Genomic DNA, 21,893 nt, shown 5'->3' on the forward strand with positions numbered 1-21,893 from the left:
GTATTTACTACGCGAAAAATTATCACAATAAAAAGAAATGGAAAAATTGTCGAATCCACTGAAAATGTTAAGGAACCAGCGTTGACTTGAAAGGCGAGAATTGTACTAATATTCCCAATTAACGCTGAGACAATAGAACATGTAATAGAACAAGATGCGATCTTTGTCGCAACTTCTTGGTTGAATCTAATTCCTTTCTAAGTTTTCAAACAGGCAAAAGTTACAAGATGCGATCGAAACTTTCCTGTGATTCTAAGAACATAATTTATTTGGCTTCTTGCAAGAAATGTCGCCTACAATACATTGGTTCCACAACAAATGACTTTAGGGTTAGATTTCGCAACCACAAGTCTGCTATGGTCACGAAGAAAAAGACCTGTGAAGTAGCGGTACATTTTAACAAAACACCACATGATTTAAGCGATTTCTCATTCCAATGCATTGATCAAGTGCAGGCAACAGTAAACAAAAACACAACCTTTGCCTCATTTATGACCGAGAAGAATTCTGGGAAAATCCACCACAACTCAAGAAGGCAACACCTCACATTTCCATTCTAACAAATTACTATAAGCGTCGGGCTACCCAGTCCTAGCAGCAGAATGTCACATCGATCGAGAATTTTGCCACTCAAAACTGGCCCAAAAACCCTTGGTAGGTCCTGGTAGCCATCCACAGATGGGCCAGAGACACGACCTCACTTTTGAACTCGCCAAGCTTGCATGAAAGCATTTGGCGGTCCAGTCCACATGAAACCACCTCTCACCTCTGTTTTCTTTCAGAGGCTTGTCTCTACCCACTTTCCAGCTTAATAAGGCTGTCCTGAGGGCTTCTGTAGAGGGGAAATGGCTCGAAAAACTCTTATAAACGCGAGAAAACAAATCGATTTAAACGCATCGAAACACGAACGGGTGATCTAGGTCACGTGACCCCAAAGTCTGAACCCACGGTGTCTCAAAACCGCAAATATTGTAAGGGATACTTCATATAACGACAAACAAAGTGAGCTTAAGTTTTGTATGGCCAAATTATAAGGTTTTTTGCCAGCTGGAAAAGGGTTAAATAGAATAAATGTTTAAAAAGAAAATTTGCCCTGAGCGGAAATTTCACGCTCAGGGCAAATTTTCTTTTCAAACATTTATTCTATTTATATATATTTAGTATAATTTCAGAGCTGAGCAAACAGTTTCCAGCAATCTGATTGGTCGAGCGGTTCCTTATATGACGCTATATAAAACGCTCCACGCGTTTTATATAAAATGTAAAAATAAAATGTTAATAAGTGTTACTAAAAATATTGAAGTAAAATGACATGCTTTTTCAGTCTAGCTAGACACAAGTGGATGAAATGCAACTTGAAGTCATTGAATTTCTTCGGTTTCTGTTGTCAAATGTACGGTAGAAATATCCGAGTTCCTGGAACTTGCAAAGAATCAGCGAAAGTTTCTCTGTAGTAGAATTCAAACCTTCGCTTAACGTCTTACAAAGAGTTGAACAGATTGTTTTGAAGAATTCAGTCTGATATTAAATGAATGAAAGTTATATCGATAAATGTAATTGTTAGCTGCAAATACTTGTCGTTTTGACTTTCTAAGTTACTTTTTGAGAAGGATTATTGAATTACAAACGGTTTTGTAGGTCGTATGTCAATCTATTTAGAAACACATTTGGTACCGATCAAATTCTTTTTTAATTGAGAGAGAGAAAGAGCCTAAGAGAATTAATAACTTATATATCGGCTTAAGGTCGTGACCGAAAGAGTTGGATACCATGAAAGAGAATCAAGTTAAAAGAATATATATAAGAGGTAACCTTCGAAACTGACAGAATGACAAGTTAAGTTATACAAGTTGCTGTAACTGTGAATTGCTTTTATTGTTTATCCATAAGTAATGAGATTCAAGGAAAGATAACCTACTTGTTTCACAACTCTGTCCAGTGAAGCCCAACACGCATGTACACAAGTAATCATTGACACCGTCAACACATGATGCACCATTTTGGCAGGTATGATTATGACAGTCATCAACATCTATCGACAAAAGTAATTGGTGTAAAATTAATCCTAATAACAATGGACGCCATGTGCAACAAATCATAAGAAGAATTGATAGCCAAATACATAAAAAAGTATTAAAAATATCTATTATCATTGTTTTCATAGATATCCCTTTCTGTTCAAAAACATAAAGAAAAGCAAAACAAAAAATTGAAAGAAAGCAAGCAAACGATCAATAAACAAAAATGAACAAATGAAACAAAAGACAAAGGACAGAAGATCAAAACTTTTAAGAGAGTGGTAAGCGGATAATAAGAGGAACATCACATCAGTCATAAAAATTGTGCTTAATATGGATCCTACTGATAAAGATATTGGTAGATATTTAAACGCCTAAAGAAAAAAGAAGATGACAACTGTATCGATAGATAGATCAAAAGAATATAAAATAAATAATGGCTCACTATTTTGACAATGGTTTCCACTGAATCCCGCCACACATTTACACGAGTAAGAGTTAACACCATCTTTACATGTTCCACCATTAGTACATGTATGCTTGACACAATCATTGATGTCTGCAGCAGAGGATATGAAATCAAAAAATCCTGCCAATTTCTTTATTTGAAGACAAAGCAACAGCTTAATTGAACAAAAAGTTAATTTTTCGCAGAATACCGTTTTTTTCGAAATGTGGAAAGAATGTGTTCTATTATTAATCCAATGTGCGCTTGAACTTTTGTTCAACAAAATTACCCACTACAAAACCTTAGAATCGAATATAGCAAATCCTATATTCATCTTTGGAATTTTTGAAATGACAACCTACAAATTTCACAATTAGACCCAGTAAAGCCTGCCCCGCATGAATAACCATTAATTCCATCAACACAGGAGGCACCGTCATGGCAGGTATGATTATTACAATAATCGATATCTATCGAAAGTAAATGACAAATACTTAATGATAAACCGTTTACCTAGCAAATGAAGGAGTAGATCAGAGATCAAAACGCTAAGATATGACGAAATAAATAGAGATACATAGCATACTGAAAGAATGAGCATTTGATTGGTAAAAATTGCTGTTCCAAAACTTGTTCCGTTAATTAGTTATCCACCATTCATCAGATTCTAGAGACGATAACCTACTTGTTTCACAACTCTGTCCTGTGAAGCCTTGCACGCATGCGCACGAGTAATCGTTAATACCATCAACACAGGATGCACCGTTTTGGCAGGTATGGTTACGTCGACAATCATCTTTATCTGTCGAAAGTAAGTGACAAACAAGCAAACAAAAAACGATCAAAAAAACATTTCGAAACCAAGGCAAAGCAAGGACACAGTCGCAAACTGTTCTGTTCTTAATTGAAAACAAGAACGAGTTTCTTGCATGTACAAAAAGGCGAAGTAGATTCAGCATGCTGAATTTGTTGAACACTAGACTTCACGACCAAGTAACTGCCTAAGTTTCTGATGAAAATATAAGGAGGCACCGTTTTAGCAGGTATGATTATGACAGTCATCGATATCTATAAAAAGTATGAGGTAAAAGTGTAGCGGTTAACAATTACTAAAGGAAAATACTCCAATTCACAGTATTAGTAGTGTGCATCAAACAATAAAATGAAATTAATAACTAAACCTGATAGCTAAGTAAAAAAAGAAGTCATGTACCACAGTCTCAATAGAAAACCATTTCCGTTACATAAGGAGGGAAAAGGGTAGAAAAAAAGATGAAATAAAAGAAAAAACAAACAAAGCACTATAATAAACAAAAAAATAAGACCGAAGATCAAAGCGTTTAGAGACATAAACGACACTTAGAGGAGGATCACTTCAGTAATAACAATTTACATTGATATGGGTATTGCAGATAAACAGACTCGTAAATAAATACACCTATTAAATGATAAACAAAGAAGCAAATAGATAATAAAGAAATCGATGAGAAGATCAAAAGAAAAAATACAATATATTAAACAAAACTCACTATTTTGACAATGGTGTCCACTGAATCCCGCCGCACATTTACACGAGTAAGAATTAACACCGTCCATACATGTTCCACCATGAGCACATGTATGATTTACACAATCATCAATGTCTGTAGGTGAGGATATCAGGTAATAAAGTCATCAATCATTATTTTTGGTAATTTCCCTCATTTATAAAGAACCAACAGCTTAATTGGAGAAGCACTCCGCCTCCTTTAATGTTGCTGTTTCAGAAAGTCCAAAGAAGGTGTTTCACCATCAATCTTAATTAAGTGCGCCTCAAAATTTGTTCAATGAAAAAGACACGGGAAATCATCGATATCTATTAAAATTAAGTGGACAACAAAGGAACGAAATTTTTCTATTATAGGAATTCGTGAATTCAATACAGTAAACCTTCAACCAAAAGGTTGGATACCATAAAAGAGAATCAAGTCAAAAGAAGAAATAAAACAGGCAACTATAGAAACTCACAGAATGACTGGTTAAGTTATACAATTTGCCGTTACTGAGAATTCATGTATTTATTAGTTATCCAGTAGCAATGAAGTTCTCGAAACGATAACCTACTTGCTTCACAACTCCGTCCAGTGAAGCCTTGCACGCATGCACACGAGTAATCGTTAACGCCATCAACGCATGATGCACCATTTTGGCAGGTATGATTATGACAGTCATCAATATCTGTTGATAAGAGCAGGTGGAAAAGAAATAGGATTAACATTTCAATGGGTGTAAAAATAATCCAAACAACAATATCCAAGCAATGTGCCACGTATCAAAAGAAGGAATTGATAGCTAAATAATGAATAAATGATTGAAAATATCAACTGTCATTCTTTTGATTGATATTCCTTTCTGTTCATCAAATAAAACACAACAAAAACAAATTGAATAGAAAACAAACGATAAAAAAAATGAAGAAATAAAGCAAAAGAAATAATAAACTCGCGCCTTAGACTTTGCTTATAGATCTTAAATCTAACCTTTGATTGACTGTTTGTTTTGTAAAAAAAGCATCTTAATTAATGGTGTGATTCACTTATCCTCGAGTCAATTTTTTTCATAAACTATTCTTCATAAGTAGGTGTTACCTTTACAATTTTTTCCATCTCCAGTGTAACCAGATGGACATGAGCCACAAGATATCGTCAGGACATTCTCAGTGCATTGCGCGCCTGGATAACAAGAGTTGTTGTTGCAGCGCGTGATAGGAGTATCACAATGAAGCCCTGTAAAGCCAGCTGCACATATGCAGCTATAATTGTTCACTAAATCAAGACAAGTTCCTTTCAGAGAAAAAAAAAGTATTTATATTAGAATCCTTTGTTTGTTTTATTCAAGAAAAAATTTGTTTTTTGACAATAAAACTTTCATCTGGTCTCCAATAAGGATTTATTCTTGGTAATCATATGGGGCCGAGTAAAATTAAGGCTTAACATCGATCAAATGTGCTTTCAGAATTCCTACACTATCTGAAAACACATGTGATATCAGTCATCAACTTTACGAGGCAACAAGCAATTACTTGTTTGTACTACAAAGGGCTTTTTGATTTGTCAATGATTTCTATAAGTGCCACTACGACGAAAATTTTTGTCTCTGGTATTGACCTTTTTTAGCGCCAATCAAGTTAATATGGTTATAATTGTACTATGCGATAGTTTTTAGGTCGATGGAGGCGAAATACGCCTTAATATAGCTGGCCGAAATTCACGAAAAATCTGTCCGCCATTACTCAGCTCGCAAACGAGAGCCAGCGACTGAACTGAAAAGCGGTTTTACGCATGAGTTGGCTTGTGACGTCATATGCGCACTTTCGTATCGTACTTCGTGTGTTGTGAGAGATTCCACAGTGGAAATTCTAGCCGTTTTATAAGATGTATTCTTCCTCGAATTCTTCTTCCAAATGGCATACAAATTTAGCCACTTTTTTTAGGTCGAGCTGCGCATATGACGTCACTTCCGAAAGGCTCCAACTATTGCCAACTCTTTTTGCCACACTCGGCCATTTTTGAATTGAGTAATGGCGGGCGACAAAAAACGAAAAACAAGGTTGAAATAATCATACTTCCCATGAGAATCATGCGACTAAACTTGGCATGGTAAGTGTTTCTTACTTCTAGTTTCCAAAAGTGGAAAAAAGGCAATGCGAAATTTTGATCATAGTGGCACTTTAAGTTTTTTGTTGTTGCTGTTCCTTTCCCCAGGACGAGTCTCTAGAGACCTGTTCATCTTCTAATCTGGTCAAAGATCTTTAAGCGATGAGTTCTCTTCAGTTTATTCATCCTCGTGTCATGATGGTGTTCTTGCTCATTAGTGTTTTCTTCCAACGGCACAAAATTGCGACAGTGTTTTGTCCAGAGTTTCGCAGAGGTACTCTTCTGGATTTTTTCCTGCTTTCTTTCATTCGCCCACTTCACGAAAAGGTTTTTCCAGCGTTCTGTACTTTTTTCGGTGTTTCTTTTTTCGCTTATTTTTATCAGTTCTTCAATAATTTCGTCGTTCATTACTTCGAAACGAGGCGCCATTGTTTCAAAAATAACCAGAAGCAAAACAGTTTCGTCGCTTTTGGTAAGCGACGAAGGAACCAATAATTTTCAAGTACTTTTGCCACGGGCAATTCTCAAATTAACGAAAAAATGCCATCTGTCTCAACCAATCAGTATTTACAAATGATAGACACATTGAGAGTATTATAGTATGGACAGTCTTCTCTTGCAATAACATACTGATAAAAAACCTCAGCCTTAGTGCTCAATTCAAAGCCTTTCCAGGACGTGTGTACATTATCATGCTTGAATAGAAGCCAATATAGAAAATCCAACCTTAACCTGGAGCATAAAGTATACCAGTATACAGAGACAAATTAAGCCTTTTTCCTCTTTTTCTGTTATGGAACGGTCTACATAGTGAAACACTAAGGAGATTATTTCGTCAGCTATTGAGTAACTGGTATTTGGTAAGGAGTAGGTACTGTTCACGAGGTAGCGAATAAACCCGACTGTTTGAAGTACCATGATCACCACAAAGCTAACTTTGGCAGGAATCTGGAAGCGTATGATATCATTAGGCTACATGAATTATAATTGTCGTCAAAACAACAACGAAATTACTCAGAACAATGATTCATGTCAAGTGTTATCCTACCATTTAAGCAAGGCGATGACTGGCATTCATTAATGTTAAAATTGCATTGTTTTCCAGAATAGCCAGGTACACAGCTGCACTCATATCCATAGACCTGATCGGTACAGTTTCCTAAATTGGTACAAACAGTTTAAGAAAATAGAGTGGATTAACGGTATATTTACTTGTAAAGGGAAATAGTTTAAATTAAGGGGGGGGAAGAAAGCCATGAAATCCAAACGATGTTCCCACAGCTTGCAAAGCAGTCTCACTGAAAATTTTCAGCGGATAGCTTTATTGCAGACGAGCATACGTGTTCACAAGGAAAAACACGGCGGTTAACTTAGAAAAATGAGGTACTTTGACTGGGTGTTCATTTTTAAGGATTCGTAGACGCTTTCCGTTTTGTAACGACCATCAGGCCGGCATCAATAATTTGTTAACTTTGTCGCTGTCGGTTTGGCTGACTTCTGCAGCGACATTTTAGGTATTGTGATGCTCGCAAAACTGATTAGGTAAATAAAGAATTTCAAGGATTTTCAGAAACAGAATACTCTTTTGGAAATTATGTCCATGCAACTCTTTGCTAACGGATAAATACGATATTCCGGCGACGATATAAATCGTTCCACCACAATTAACACTCACAGTTAGCCGAAAAGTTTCAATTTTGCTGATCGCGTCCCTCCATTTACTAAATCTGCTCAAAAGGTACACTGAGTACTAATTTTATATGTTCTGAAGCAGTTTAGCCCCACTTTCAGGTCAGTCAGGCAGCGCGGTTTCGTGTTTTCGTCAATTCAGTTCAGTGGCAAAGTGTAGTTTAGTTATCATTTTGACTGAAGGAATTAGATATTTTCAACTTGTCTGGACACCAGGCGACGTTCGTAATGCTGACTTTGACCCATGTGTGCAATCGTCAACAATGTGGCGGAAACCTTAATTGTTTAAAAATGACAGAAAGAATGGCGGCAACTAAATCTTTCCACCACTTAAATAACTAGCCAAGGTAGATGAAGTTAGTTAGAATTATTTTCCTTTACAATTCATTCATTTATGTGGACGGCAAGCGAACTTCGTGGAATTTTTTGTACTATTTTATTGCAGTTTGGAATTTTGAGCTGCAACTCAACTCGACGAAGGCACTTTTCACTTAGCTCAGATTTGTCTTAAAGTTCCACGCATCCTCAAACGGCTTCGCTAAAGCAAAATCGACAAACAGGCCAAAGAAAAGAGCTCATCCATAACATACAGATTATTAGCATGGAACTTCAAACCTTTGTAGAAAAACCACGGTAGGAGTTATTTGTAAGACCAATTTCGGACGCAAAGATTTGAGCGGCCTGCGTGGCTTAGGGAGCCCCCTAACAAGCCTGTGAATTGACCGCTTTGCAAGATGTGATCATCGTTTCTCGGTCCCAGACCTCATCGTTACCCACCACCTTCCTGATCAAATCGTTTCTTTTAGTTTTTGATAGGTGTTTTAATTACCCTTTGCGAAAATTTGTAATTTCAAGAGGGAATTGTGGACTGCAAGTGGTCCCACTCAGAGACTGCTGCTGTAAACAAAGCTTGTTTGCATATCCATTGGAGCCAAGAACAAAAAACATTCTTATAAGGGAAGATAAGACTTCAATAAAGCCATTCACCGTTGTCATTAAGCAGTGCATTTACTTTCATTGTTAAAAACAATGAAAGTAACCTTTGTTTGGAGTTAGTATTCAAAAGATGAGTACGGATACGAATTTAGATATGAATAGAACAATGACTTTCAGTGTTCCAATAAAAGAACTTACCGTGAATACAAGGAGATGACTGGCAATAATTGATATCGTTATCGCAATTTCTTCCATCAAACCCATCATCACAGATACAGGAGTAGTTGTTAATTCCATCGATGCACTGGCCTATAGGTCATTATCACATTCATTATAACCTTGTTCAGTCCTGGAGTCATGATTGTAGCATATGAGTTAATAGTTGGTTGTGGGAAAGAAAAGCTCTTTCACTCGGCAAAGCACACTACACAGTCATTTAAGAAACGGCTGACCGACTTTTGATTAATTCTGTCCAATCTTATTAATTTGATCTCTACGAAATTTCCTCCAAGGCCGTTAGATCCGAAATTGCTATTCGTTTGATTAAGGATCGCAGTAGTAGGCTATTGTTACAGTTACCAACAAATGAGATTACCTCGTAAACAGGGATAAGACCGACATTCATCAATCTCTGTCTCGCAATACTGCCCCGCATATCCACCGGCACAGTCACATGTATAAACACCACTTCCTCTGGGCATCTGAGGCACACATACACCTTTGTTTTTACATGGACAGACATTGATGGTAATAGTGATGTTCAATGTAGAAGAAGCTTGACAACTGTCGGTGGCTTCAAAGTAGAATGGAGTGGTTTTATTCGTCGTGACGTTCCAAAATAAGATATTGTTCTGTATCCTCGCTTCTTTGGGAGTGCCTTCCAAACTGGAGATGGTTACTGGCATACCTTCAGGATCCGATACTCCGATTAGCAGCTCAAGCGTCTCTCCATAAAGTGCATAGTAGTCGGTCTTAGGTGTGAAATGGGGTGGGTGGTTGACTAAATATATAAAATAAAGTTTGAGGCTGTTTTGTAATTGATGTAGATGTACCTATAATTCAGAGGTTTCAATAATAGCAGGTTACCGGCCCTTCCCGCCGTGTGCCTGTTAGCAGGCTCTCGTGTTTGGGTTTCGAGTGGGCTTCACACGAATAAGTTACGAGCCAGCAGGCAAGGGTTCTTAAATTAAGAGCCCTCTTGGAAACCATTGACTTACACCTTTCCGCTTTTATAATTATCCACGAACACAACATTCTGACTGGCTAGGAATGAAAGGCTAATTACGTATGTTTCGAAAAAGATTCTTATGAACAGTACTTTTTTTATGATAAGAAACTGAATCTAGAATTCACATTTCCGAGCTTTCGTATTTCGGTTGTTTATTGGGGGAGCTTGCCTCCAGATCCCCAATGAGGAAAAGGGACCTGCACAGCCCCTTATCGGGCAAAGCCGCCTATTAGATCATCTTAGGCCGCTTATGGACAAAGTGGTTGAAATCCATGCCTACTGCAAAATATTATATGAATGTGAATATTGCCACATTCCATCACTATCACTCATGTCCTCTTAAAATACACTTATGTCATGGGTGCGGTCAACGTTCAAGGAGGGGAGGATGCTGATGAATAAAATCCCTCCAGTTGTTGTGTTTACGTCATATAAGTGGCATTGTATGAACTCTTCAAGTTGATACCAAAAGAAAAAATAACACAAATGAGAAAAAAAAAAAAAATGAGAAGGTACCAAGAGACTACAAAATCATAGATAATGGCACACTTTTTAAACAAGGACTCGAACAATCGTTTTATGTCTCATAAGCAGACTATCAAGAACTAAAACAGCTTTCATTGCTAGATTACCTTGTCGCTTACTCCAAGAGCTTGGATCAATATGAGGCAGGCATTGCCTACACCAGTCCTTTGGGTTTGCCTCATTAGATGCGAAGCAATAGTTGTTGATTAGGCAAGAATTATTCTATCGAAAGAAGAGAAAGAAAAACAAAACAAAACAAAGCTACCGGTCATGCGGTCCACTGGCATCGAGTATTTTAAGTCAACGTCGCTCAGGACTAAATAGGTGAGATAGAAACTAAAGGGGAAAAGTTAACAATAATTATGCAAGTAGCAAATCAATACAGAGATATGTACTTGCCTTCAGGAAGCATCCTGTTGAAATATTACACTCCAAACAAACAGAGTCATAGGATATGAACTTAAGTTTCTGGTCGCTTTGAGAGAAGCCATTGTTTGACACAGAAACCATCAGTCCAGCCGCCGGTGTTCCTTGTACATTTTCATCGTATTGTCTAGTCATCACTGGTGAATCTGGTAAAAAGCACTCCACTAGAACAAGATCCGTCATCATCGCTGGATATTTAACCTCAGCATCATTTGGCACCCATGAACTGTTCCAAATCTGAAGAAAGAACAAAGAAGAAAGAAAGAAACCAGAAAAGGAGGAAATTGGGAAGACAGTTTCATTAAAAAATATAATATCTTGCAATTATCAAGAGAGGAAAGTAGCTTTCAGAGTCAATAGAAAAACTGTTTGATTATTCAATGCCTAAACTAAAAAACAGTCCTATCGAAAATTTTAAAAAATATTACTTACATGGTGAATGAAAGATAAACATGAGCGGTACAACATCAAATATATAATAAGTTCATTCAATGAATATTAAATATTTCCTTACTTCAAAAAAAATCCTTCTTTGGCAAAAAGAGGAAATTGAAACAAAGAAAAGAAAGCTAACTGATCATATAACGCTTTCCGAACAGTACGAACAGCAATGTAATCCATTTAATTACCTGAAATTCACTTATATGACAGGTCAGGTTTGTAGAATTCAAAAACTGAGTCCCCAAAACGGTTGCCCTCTTACATGCTCTTTGTCGCCTATCACATAAACCATCGGTTTGAAGACTGCAAATATCAAAATTTAAGACAATGTTACACATTAAGCTGGAGCTTTATTTCTCTCACTTTTTTTTTTCACCTGGATGGAAGTTGAAAGGAAGGTAGGGGGGTGCGAAGGGGGATGAGGAAAGCTTCACTAGTTTTCTGTAATTCCATTCCATTGGGTAACTCGGCCGGGGCCACACGGAAACGGTAGCCAAAAACTCTGTTTCAAACCCAGCTGAAGATCGCTTCGTGAAGTGCAAGTGAAACCAATTCAGTGACACAAGAAACCAGACTGACTGGGGCTCTGATTCTTTTTTCTCTAGCACTACTCAACATGTTCTAATTTTTTAAGGAGTGCCGAGGAACGAAGAAACTGTATACATTTGGGCTCCCTCTCAGAATCAATTTGTATCAGATAAATACTGTGTGAACTAACCGCTTTATAGAAGGCTTTTGGTAAAGTGATATTGAACAATCATCAGCTGTATATCCTCCATCACAAAGACACGATCCGTTGATACATTTTCCATTAAATGCACAGTCATTAGGGCACATGATGTTCGCGATCTCGTTTACTATTGTAGGCATTTCCACCTCAGCCATGCCAGTTGCGTTAAATGTCATGTTTCGGACTGCCTCGTCGTAGCATTCACTCAATAAAAGGGAAACAGCTCCGATGGCAAAAGAAATGTCACCAGTGTACTACAAAAAGTTGGATAAACACAAATTTTACTAATTAAAGAAAGGAAATGCAAAAAGCAGTTAGTATATGTAAGACTTTCAAAAAAAAAAAAAAAAAATTCAAATGGCAGGACTTAAAAGTTAAAAACACCCAGGGAGCAAATGTGCACCCAGATTTAACAATTTTTTTTGTTTTAATCATTTTTTTAATAATTTTTTCGTTAGTTTAACTGTCAGCGCGTTCATTTATGTCATTACGCTCGGAAGTCTAGAGTGTCAGTTGGTCGTATGATTCTCTCCGTAAACATCTGTAATATTTCATTTAACGAAAACAGCTTTGTAACGGCCTCTCCTGTAGCAGGCTTAGTTATGTGATCAATATCATACCTAAACGTAAAGAACAATGAGCGTACTTAACGATTCTATTTGCACTGCAAGACTCTTATGTTTGCTCTCATAGTCTTTTAAACAGGATTTCCATGTCGGAACAGCCCCTCCTTAGAGATTAACTTGTATCGTTGAGTGAGAGGGTGTTTGTCTGTTGAATATCATCACCCTGATACACTAGCTCTTTAGAATGTCGGTCACAGTCACCGAGAATGGCTTCTTTTAAGACTATAACCCCTGAATGAGCAGAGTTCAAGTATTACTGTTCCTTCCCCGGAGATTTAAGAGACAATAAATATCGAGAATTCGCTGCCAGTTGTAAGATTTCGTAACTCAATTTATTTCTCCTAAAAGACTCTTTTGATGAATCTTTTTCAAAAATGATATCAAAAAGTTCTATCGCACTTTTTTCCTCCGAAAATAGCGAAAAGTTCAAAATACGCCTAGATGGCCGCTGCCCCTCCCCTCTGTAAAGCGATGAAAAACTTTACAACCTCGGCAACTTCGTACACCACAACACGATGCAACCTCGCTTTAAAATTTTGTATGCTAGCCGATTATCTTTTTATCTCTTTGAAAATGTAAATTTCTTGTTATGTTGCTATCTTTAAGTCTGAATAGTGACCCTTTGAAATAAAGTACTTCGCGTCTTTTTCGTAGAGGTAAAAAAAAGGTCAACTTGAGTGGCTTCCGAGAGGTCTGCCACACATCTCCCGATCATAATATACATCATAGTAAAGCTTTGTCTCTATATATTTATATCTTTAATTCTCTATCTTGGCCCACCATAGGAGGTGTGTCCCGGTTGAAAAGAGTTTAGGCTATTTTGTCAAAAAATGCAATGCGAACCGTTGCTGTCACGGCCCATTTAAAGGCCTCTAAAAACGTCTGGTATGATATATTTACAAATCAAAGTATACATCATCTTGAAGCTCTATCGCTGTGGATTCAAAGTGCATCCAGCTTGAAGAGACTGCGGGCTAAAATGACAAAAATGTAATGCGATCCGTCGAACCGCTGTCATGCAAGAGTACAAGGCAAGTCTTTCATCTTGGCCAAGAACGTACCAATTACATGAAAAGGGTCCTTTAGGAAAAGTAGAATTCATTAAAAAAATTTGCAACCGTCGGTGGTTTCTCGATATTTATGGTCAGTGGCTCTTAAGAGCGACTTTTTTCAAGACCACGTGAGAGGTGGCACATCGACCGAAAAATGACTATCCTCATATTTCAGTCAGAGATGCCCTATAGCGAACTTAGAAACGTGGTAAGGTTTTCTTCTTTTTTCCCACACTTGCTTCTTTATCCTAGAAAATTCACGAAAACTGAAACGAGCGTCGGTAGCCGTAAAATGGCAGAAATCAGTGCCCCGAGTAGAGGCAAATGAACTTTGCTCATGAAAGCGCAAAAGAAAGCAAGCTCGTATGAATTTGACGAATTTGTATAGGAGGGATCGAGGTATGGCTTAAGTCTAAAACGTGACCGTTTCATTTAATTTGGACATCACGGAACGCTTTTAAAAATCACCAATATTTCAAAATCTAAACATCGCATTTTGTAACACATTTTCAATTATCATTTTCACCATGCGGTGTCACTCAGAATCGGTTCAGGTTAAGCTCATGATAAGTGGAAATAGTGTCGTTTTCGAGAATATAAAAATTAATTTGGGGCTTTTTATTTCCGCACGGAAAAACCAGACTGAATTTTGTGAAAATTGCAACATCGCCATTTACGTCACGACATAATCTAATTAGGTACCCCGTGGTTAAATCTGGAACTCCAAGCACATTTTTAGAAGTTAGCACCGTGGTCGATCAGGAAAACAATACAGTAAGCTAGCCTTGCATAGCTAAACACGGCAGATTGGTTTTTATCCCTGCTTTCGTTTCAAATTCTCATCCATTTCCCATGGCGGAATTGTTTACAAAAACACATTCCTTAAGATAGCGGAGGGCGTCTGTTTTTCTTTGGGAAAAACGCCTATAAGTCCTATGAAATTCTGGGGTAAACGTGAGCTGTATTGTGAACTTGAAAGGGGACAATTAAATCATCTATAACGGTAGGTCAAATATTCTTAGCCGAAGACGCTCAAGATGGGAAGCAATCTGATACTTCTATGACTTCAACATACTTAAGCGTTTGTCACGCAAGGTCGAAATATTTACAATCTCAAAAACACACTAGATTGTTCCCTTTTTGTGTTTTTTTGGGAACACGAGAATAACACTTTTAAAAAACTTGTTAATTAGATAAATATTGAATACGTTACCATAGAAGAGTGTTTCGCTGCAAAGCAGAGATACAACTTTAGGAGGACTCGCCCCCCACCACCACGCCCGGTTAAAAGCCATATGTTAATTATTTTTAATGGAAAATCATTAGACTCGCTCACTAGCGAAAGAAGACACTGTGGCATTATTCTCGGTGATTATTATCAAACACATGAGATGACATCCTTAGGTAGAGGGATACTGAAAGTATTATGCTAAAAGCAAAAATGATGCATTAATCAATTCAAATCTTCAACATCGCTTCCCTTCAGGAATTCTAACTTTTGAAGATTGGTTCCAGCCCCCCATTGGCCAAAATAATGTTCAAATGTTCTACCCAGGTGCTAGATCTCAGCGGTTCTCAATGAAATAACTATTATCCGTAAAACGGCAGAAATTAGTCGTTAGGCGTCAACATTGACAAATTTTAACCGTGAGTCCTAAAAAAAATGCTACCGTAAAAAAAAAAAAATTAGCATTGCCATGTAAAATGGCCAAAAAATGTAACCGTTAGCAGTGAAAGCCATCTTTCCCCTGAGACCGTCATTTCACTGTCACATCTTTCGTAAAAGGCCCGGCCTGCAATTGATTTGACTATTCAAGTTCCAAAACCTAGACCTAATAGCCCCTATATTCTGAGCCATTCGCTTTAAGAGCCTCCATATTAAAAGAAAAACCACCAGCATTCCGCTGGAAAGACTTAACGCTTCCAGTTCAAATTCCCTACCCAACCCTGGTAAGGTTCAAAGGACGACAGTCAAAAGCCCGTGGGTTGCCTCAGATGTTGAAGCTGCCATTAATCGGTGTATAACATCACTGACACCAATTCAACATTTTTTGAACGTCAAAATCTAAAAAAAAGGAATTTCAATCAGTACGCTAAGCAAAACTTATTCGATGAGTTAACGACCACACCTATTAAAATAAAACAAACTTGTCATCAGGCGTGACTTTCTCCACAATAAATTTCTAGCAGAAAAACGCAAGCACGAGGTAAAAAGTTGCAAAGACATGTATTTTCAAACAAAAAAGCTCGGGGAGAAAATAAACTATTAAGGAAAATAAAGGCTGATAGTTTCGAAAGAAACTGTTTGGGGCTGCGTCGGTCGGAGTAACGAAATAATTTGGATATATCAACAAAGTTGAAATGGTAAATTGGCCACCGTAACGATTACAAAAGCTGACGTTTCGAGCGTTAGCCCTTCGTCGGAGCGAATAGAGGAATTGTGGGTTGTGTGTGCTTTTAAAGGCAGAAAATGGAGCTCAACTTATTGATCGACATTCAGCGCTACAAACGTCGCATAAGGAAGATTCCGACCGCATTCCGTTCCCTCTCACGTTTCACCCTCACAACCACTCAGTTAAATCCATCATTCTTAAAAACATGAAATTACTTCAAAACGATCCAGAGACAAGCACTATCTTTTCGCAGCCTCAGCTCATTTCATTCAAACGCGACAAAAACATAGGCAATTGTTTGGTCAGAAGTTCTTTTTAGAGTAATGACCAAACAGGCACTTTTAAATGCGCTCGTGCACGATGCAAAACGTGTCCTTTCATTCACAACACTGACAAAATATTGGGACCTAAACGATCCATTAAGATCACCGATCACTTCACGTGCACCTCCGCCAATGTAATCTATTGCATAACTTGCACTTATTGCAAAAAGATATACATAGGCGAAACAGGCAGAAGACTAGGTGACCGATTCCGAGAACACCTTCGAGACGTGGAAAGGAATGACAAGGACACATCGAAACCAGTCGCTAGACATTTTAATTTACCTAATCATTCTAAGCAACATATGGCAATCTGCGGTCTTTCCTTGCGCTTAGGTGGCACGAAAAGCCGAAAAAATCTTGAACAAAAGCTCATCCTTCAAACAGGCAGTCTAAATCCCACAGAGATCAATGAACGCTTTTCATTCCACTAATTTATTCATGTTTTTCTCGTTGCCATGTTCCCACCAATAACGTAGCTCCATTTTCTTCCTTTAAAAGCACACACAGCCCAAAATTCCTCTATTCGCTCCGACGAAGGGCTAACGCTCGAAACGTCAGCTTTTGTAATCGTTACGGTGGCCAATTTACCATTTCAACTTTGTATATATTTCCAAATTATTAAGGAAAATATCTCGAGCTTCAAGGTTCTAACAACTTACTATATGGCAGGACAGTCTTGAGGTAAATCCGAGCCGTTCTGATTAGTTCTTACCTGGTCTGGATTTTTCCATACGGACCATTTCCACGGAAGCGGTCATAAGCCGTATATTTTTGTTCGCGAAAGCCGAGAAATTAAAAGTTAAGAAGTTTTCCCGAACGCCATGATAAAATACTTAGTAACATCGCTTGCTTGAGGTATATTGGGAAACATTGGCCCTCGGTATTTTTGTACAGACCTCGCTGCGCTCGCTCCATACTACCACGATTTGGGCCAATAATCCTCAATACGGCCCTCGCGCTTGGTTAATAAGAAGTAATTCTTTGCGGCAACTGCTCATGTGTCTTCCTTTCCACAGCCTCTGTAATTAAGAAGGCTGACACACTAAGTCTCTGCGAGCAAACCACAAGTTTAAAGAAAATCCGGAACAACATGCCGCGCCATTTTGGCAGTTTGACTAGACCGACGCTTTGCAGCATTTTGGAAATCCTCCTTGAAATGATAACAATAAAAAACCTGCAAAAATGGTTAGCTAGAGAATTGTTCTCAAAAGTGCCTTACTAATTCTGCGATAAGACGCGTTTTTCCTTTAGCATGCCTGGATAACTCTTCTAGAATGCACGGCATCTTTGTGACCCTCTCCTTTATCCAACGCCTAAAAAGCAGTGATGCCCGGAACTGGTGATCTAGACTGATTGCTGGAAGTGTGTTAAGAATTGGCGCTCGATCTAAAATTAAATCTATTTCGGCCTGAACATCGGTATTGCCGACAGTCATGAGGTGTTCAGAAATGACTTTACGGCACGACATTAGCTAAAATAGTATTGGCTGAAATATCAAAAGAATTACCTTTTTCTCGACTTAGCTGTTTTAATTTGAGAACAGTTTCCAGCCCAACCAATTTCCGTGAGTTTTGTAACCAGAACTTTCAATTTGGGAACAACGTTCTTAACTCAGCTAAGATTCTTTGTTTGTAGTATTGATTTCAAATGGCACATTATTTATCATACATTTATCCTCAAGTCTAAGAATCCACCCTATCTATTTCATCCAGCTCCATACTTGGTATTCTTCTCCTATTCCAATATATGATTTCGTACTTTGCCTATCTTTCGCCTTTACTCTGACCTTTGATCCTTTCCCTTATCTTTTTTCTGCAGCTATTTGTTTTTTTTTTTTTTTGTTCTGCTATTAGCTCTTCCAGGTAAAGTCACTATTACATTCAACTCTACATGAGATCCCCGCTGCTAAGTTAATAAGTTTCACATGAATGACTAACTGATAAGAAATATTATCAAATAAACAAATTTGTTAAAAAACGCTATTCATCGATATTCGTGGCCGTAGAATTACAAGATGGGAACAAGATGGGAACAAGATGGAAATAATTTCAGTCTTGCGTGACAAATGCGTGTGTGTCACATCGACACACAGATTGCTTCCCGTCTTTAACGTCTTCGGCAAAGAAAATTTGGCCTGCCATTATAAATGATTTAATTGTCCTCTTTCAAGTCCACAATACAGCTCAAGTCTACTCCAGAACTTTCTTAGGACTTTTAGGTGTTCGAATACCCAAATAAAAAGAGACGCCCTCCGCTGGCTTAAGGAATGTGTTATTGTAAACAATTCCGCCATGGGAAATGAATTTGAAACGAAAGCAGAGATAAAACCAATCTGCCGTGTTTAGCTATGCAAGGCTCGCTTACTGTATTGTTTTCCTGATCGACCACGGTGCTAACTCCTAAAATGTGCTTGGAATTCCAGATTTTTAAAAACGATTTTTGAAAGTGTTCCGTGATTTCAAAATTAAATGAAGCGGTCCCATTTTAGACTTAAGTCATAACTCGGTCCCTCCTACAAAAATTTGTCAAATTGATACGAACTTCCTTTCTTTTGCGCTTTCATGAGCAAAGTTCATTTGCCTCTACTCGGGGCACTGATTTCCGCCATTTTACGGCTATCGACGCTCGTTTCAGTTTTCGGGAATTTTCTAGGATAAAGAAGGAAGTCTGGGGAAAAAAAACCTTACCACGTTTCTAAGTTCACTATGAGGTATCTTTGGGAAAAATATAAAGGTTCTCAATTTTTCCATCATGTGCCACATTTTTCGATTTTCACTCGGTCAATTCAAATATTCGCTCTTAAGCCGGCCCTACCTTGTGATCATAATTAGAGTGTTTGAAACTTACCTCGATATCAGCCGAGCAAACATTAACTAGTGCTTGTATATTTGTTCCTAACTTGGCACACAGCTTTCCCACGGTTGTATCTGCTAGTTTTTCCTTGCAATATCGCGTCGCATTTTCCTTTGAAATTTGAGTTATCGATCGTTTTTGTCGCTTATGAAGTTCTGGATAATCAAGTTTTCTGAACAACTCAAAATCCTCCTCTGTTAGGTCATCTGAATTTGTTATGTCTCTCTTAACATTCCTGTTGCACATTAGTATTCTATTAAGCCTCTGTTTGGTTGGGGGGCCCGGGAAAAAGACAGGTATTCCATCATGACAATCAGCTGTTCTTCCTTGGTCTATTTCTTCGCTGCAAGCACAAGCCTTTTCAAACGTCACTTCATCACTGTTTTGGTTGATCGTGTCTGGAAGTTTATGGAAGTAACTTGGAAATTTTCTGTAACAAAAACGGTACATGGGTTGCATTTTGGTATTACAGAGCTATTCATAATTATACACAACGAAGATATGAAATTCATATATCTGAACTGTAGTTATAGAAACGTAGTTGTGCATAATCCTCGCAGTAAAGAGCACTATTTAAGCAATAGTGAAAATCAGACCTGAAAAAATTTAGGCCTGTACGGGATTCGAACTACTGACCTCTGCGATACTAGTGCAGCGCTCTACCAATTGAGCTAAAAAGCCAACTGGGAACAGATTATCAAATTTCACATATTCGTTGTGTATGATATAACATGTTATGGGTTTATGTCGGACTAATTTGATGACCTGCTCCCAGTTGGCTTGTTAGCTCAATTAGTAGAGCGCTGCACTAGTATCGCAGAGGTCAGGGGTTAGAAACCCGTACAGGCCTGATTTTTTCAGGTCTGATTTTCACTATTGCTTAAAGAGTGCTCTTTACTGCGAGGATCGTGCACAAATATCTATTCATAATTGATGATAAGATAAAAAGAAAAGCAATAAAAAGACAAAAAAAGAAAAACAAGAACTTGTAACTTACTCAACAAAAGTAATACAAGATGTTATATATACAAGGCTAAAAGATTAAGTAAAAATTATTAAAATGTTTAAACCAGACGTTTTCGGCTGTTTGCCATCATCAGTTGGCTTGTTAGCTCAATTGATGTGGCGCTGCACTGATGAAGGCAAACAGCCGAAAACGTTTGGTTTAAACATTTTAATAATTTTTTCTTAATCCTTTAGCCCTGTATATATAATATCTTTTATTAAGCGAACATTATGGACAAAAGTAATACAATTTCATGAGTTAATTACAGAGCAAATGCTATTTAGAAATCGGGTTAAAAGATCAGTTGAATTTTCGAACCTATCGAATGCTCCATCGAGGAGTTTCTTTCACAATTTACACAAGCTGACACAATAAAATGGTAACGAGATTTCAGGATGTCGTAACATAAGATAAAATAAGAACTTTATTTCCGTGTCAAAATCTCTAGCGTACCACGTACGCTAATTGGGGACACCTAACTACCTAGTACTAACTACTTTAAAAATTATAAGATATGAAATTTATATTTATGTTTGTGTATTTAAATGTTTAAAATGATTAGTCAATTATTACACAAGAAGCAGTCTTTACATTCGATGTCCAGTACGCTATTAAAATTAACTTGTTTTATGCGTTTTTTTAAAAGTTTCCAGTGAGTCAGACAGCCCAATCAAATGCCTTAGACTTGTCGTGACATCTTAATTAATCGTGTTTGAGCGTGAATACTCCCTAAATTGTACTTCATTAAAACCTGTAAAAGGTATGCGCCTGCTCCAATCGTCGGAGGATTGAAATTAAATAAAATTTCCTGTATGATCACGGTGATAATAGTACTAAAGAAGTAATCTTCAAATGATATCCAAATGACTTACTAATGTCAATTAGATAAGGAGGGTTAAATGAAGTGAGTAGGTAATAGATAGAAACAGAGGACTGGGTTGAAAGCGCGTTCTGATTGGCCACTCATACTCTGCGTACTCTCTGTTATTCACATCCGAGCACTGCGTGAGCTCGAGTGCTTGGTGACCAAAAATATTGTAATCGTAGCAGAATTAAATGAGTTCAAATCATGCTTCACGGCTTGGTAAATATCCACCACGATTTACTGACACCGAGGTAAATGGTTGTTAAATGTTCGAAAATGTTTACCTCACTATCTACAAATCATTGCCGATTATCATTATGTACTCATATTCACTAGATAATTATTCCTTTTTTATTCCTCAGTTGTATAAGGCCTGCAAATTTAACAATTATGATATTTTTCCATAAATATGAAAGTTAATGAAAACTAAGTGAATTTCGCGAGCGAACGTCTTTAAACTGTGTTTTCCTTAAATTATGAGAAATGTTTCTCATCAAAAGGCGAACTGTGATTGTACAAGATATTCGTACCTTTGACTGTTTCCGAATGTATTTATATCACCATTCGTTGTCGAATAGTTACATAATCCGTCCTCGTTAGCTCGGTTTTCCGCAAGTGGAGCGTAGATAGTGACATCTATGCCCCAATAATTTCTCTCTAGCTCAACCTTTATTCCAGTGGGAAATACAACCTGAC

The 21,893-nt window shown here is 37.6% G+C and overlaps 1 protein-coding gene across 1 annotated transcript in view; it reads right to left on the reverse strand.

Annotated features, from left to right (window-relative positions):
• Positions 1 to 21,893, reverse strand: part of LOC111341908 (von Willebrand factor D and EGF domain-containing protein) — a 47,580-nt gene that overhangs the window by 11,932 nt on the left and 13,755 nt on the right. The window contains exons 9-23 of the mRNA XM_022948955.2: positions 21,728 to 21,888; positions 19,321 to 19,756; positions 12,065 to 12,330; positions 11,535 to 11,649; positions 10,879 to 11,142; positions 10,587 to 10,701; positions 9,322 to 9,726; positions 8,925 to 9,035; positions 7,150 to 7,260; positions 5,094 to 5,288; positions 4,570 to 4,683; positions 3,996 to 4,109; positions 3,152 to 3,268; positions 2,464 to 2,577; positions 1,919 to 2,032 (exon numbers count right to left, since the gene is read on the reverse strand). Of these exons, the coding sequence (XP_022804690.2) occupies positions 1,919 to 2,032; positions 2,464 to 2,577; positions 3,152 to 3,268; positions 3,996 to 4,109; positions 4,570 to 4,683; positions 5,094 to 5,288; positions 7,150 to 7,260; positions 8,925 to 9,035; positions 9,322 to 9,726; positions 10,587 to 10,701; positions 10,879 to 11,142; positions 11,535 to 11,649; positions 12,065 to 12,330; positions 19,321 to 19,756; positions 21,728 to 21,888 (2,752 nt within the window). The remainder of the gene's footprint in view (positions 1 to 1,918; positions 2,033 to 2,463; positions 2,578 to 3,151; positions 3,269 to 3,995; positions 4,110 to 4,569; positions 4,684 to 5,093; positions 5,289 to 7,149; positions 7,261 to 8,924; positions 9,036 to 9,321; positions 9,727 to 10,586; positions 10,702 to 10,878; positions 11,143 to 11,534; positions 11,650 to 12,064; positions 12,331 to 19,320; positions 19,757 to 21,727; positions 21,889 to 21,893) is intronic.

Source organism: Stylophora pistillata, chromosome 9, assembly GCF_964205215.1.
Source record: "Stylophora pistillata chromosome 9, jaStyPist1.2, whole genome shotgun sequence".
Lineage (NCBI taxonomy): Eukaryota > Metazoa > Cnidaria > Anthozoa > Scleractinia > Pocilloporidae > Stylophora > Stylophora pistillata.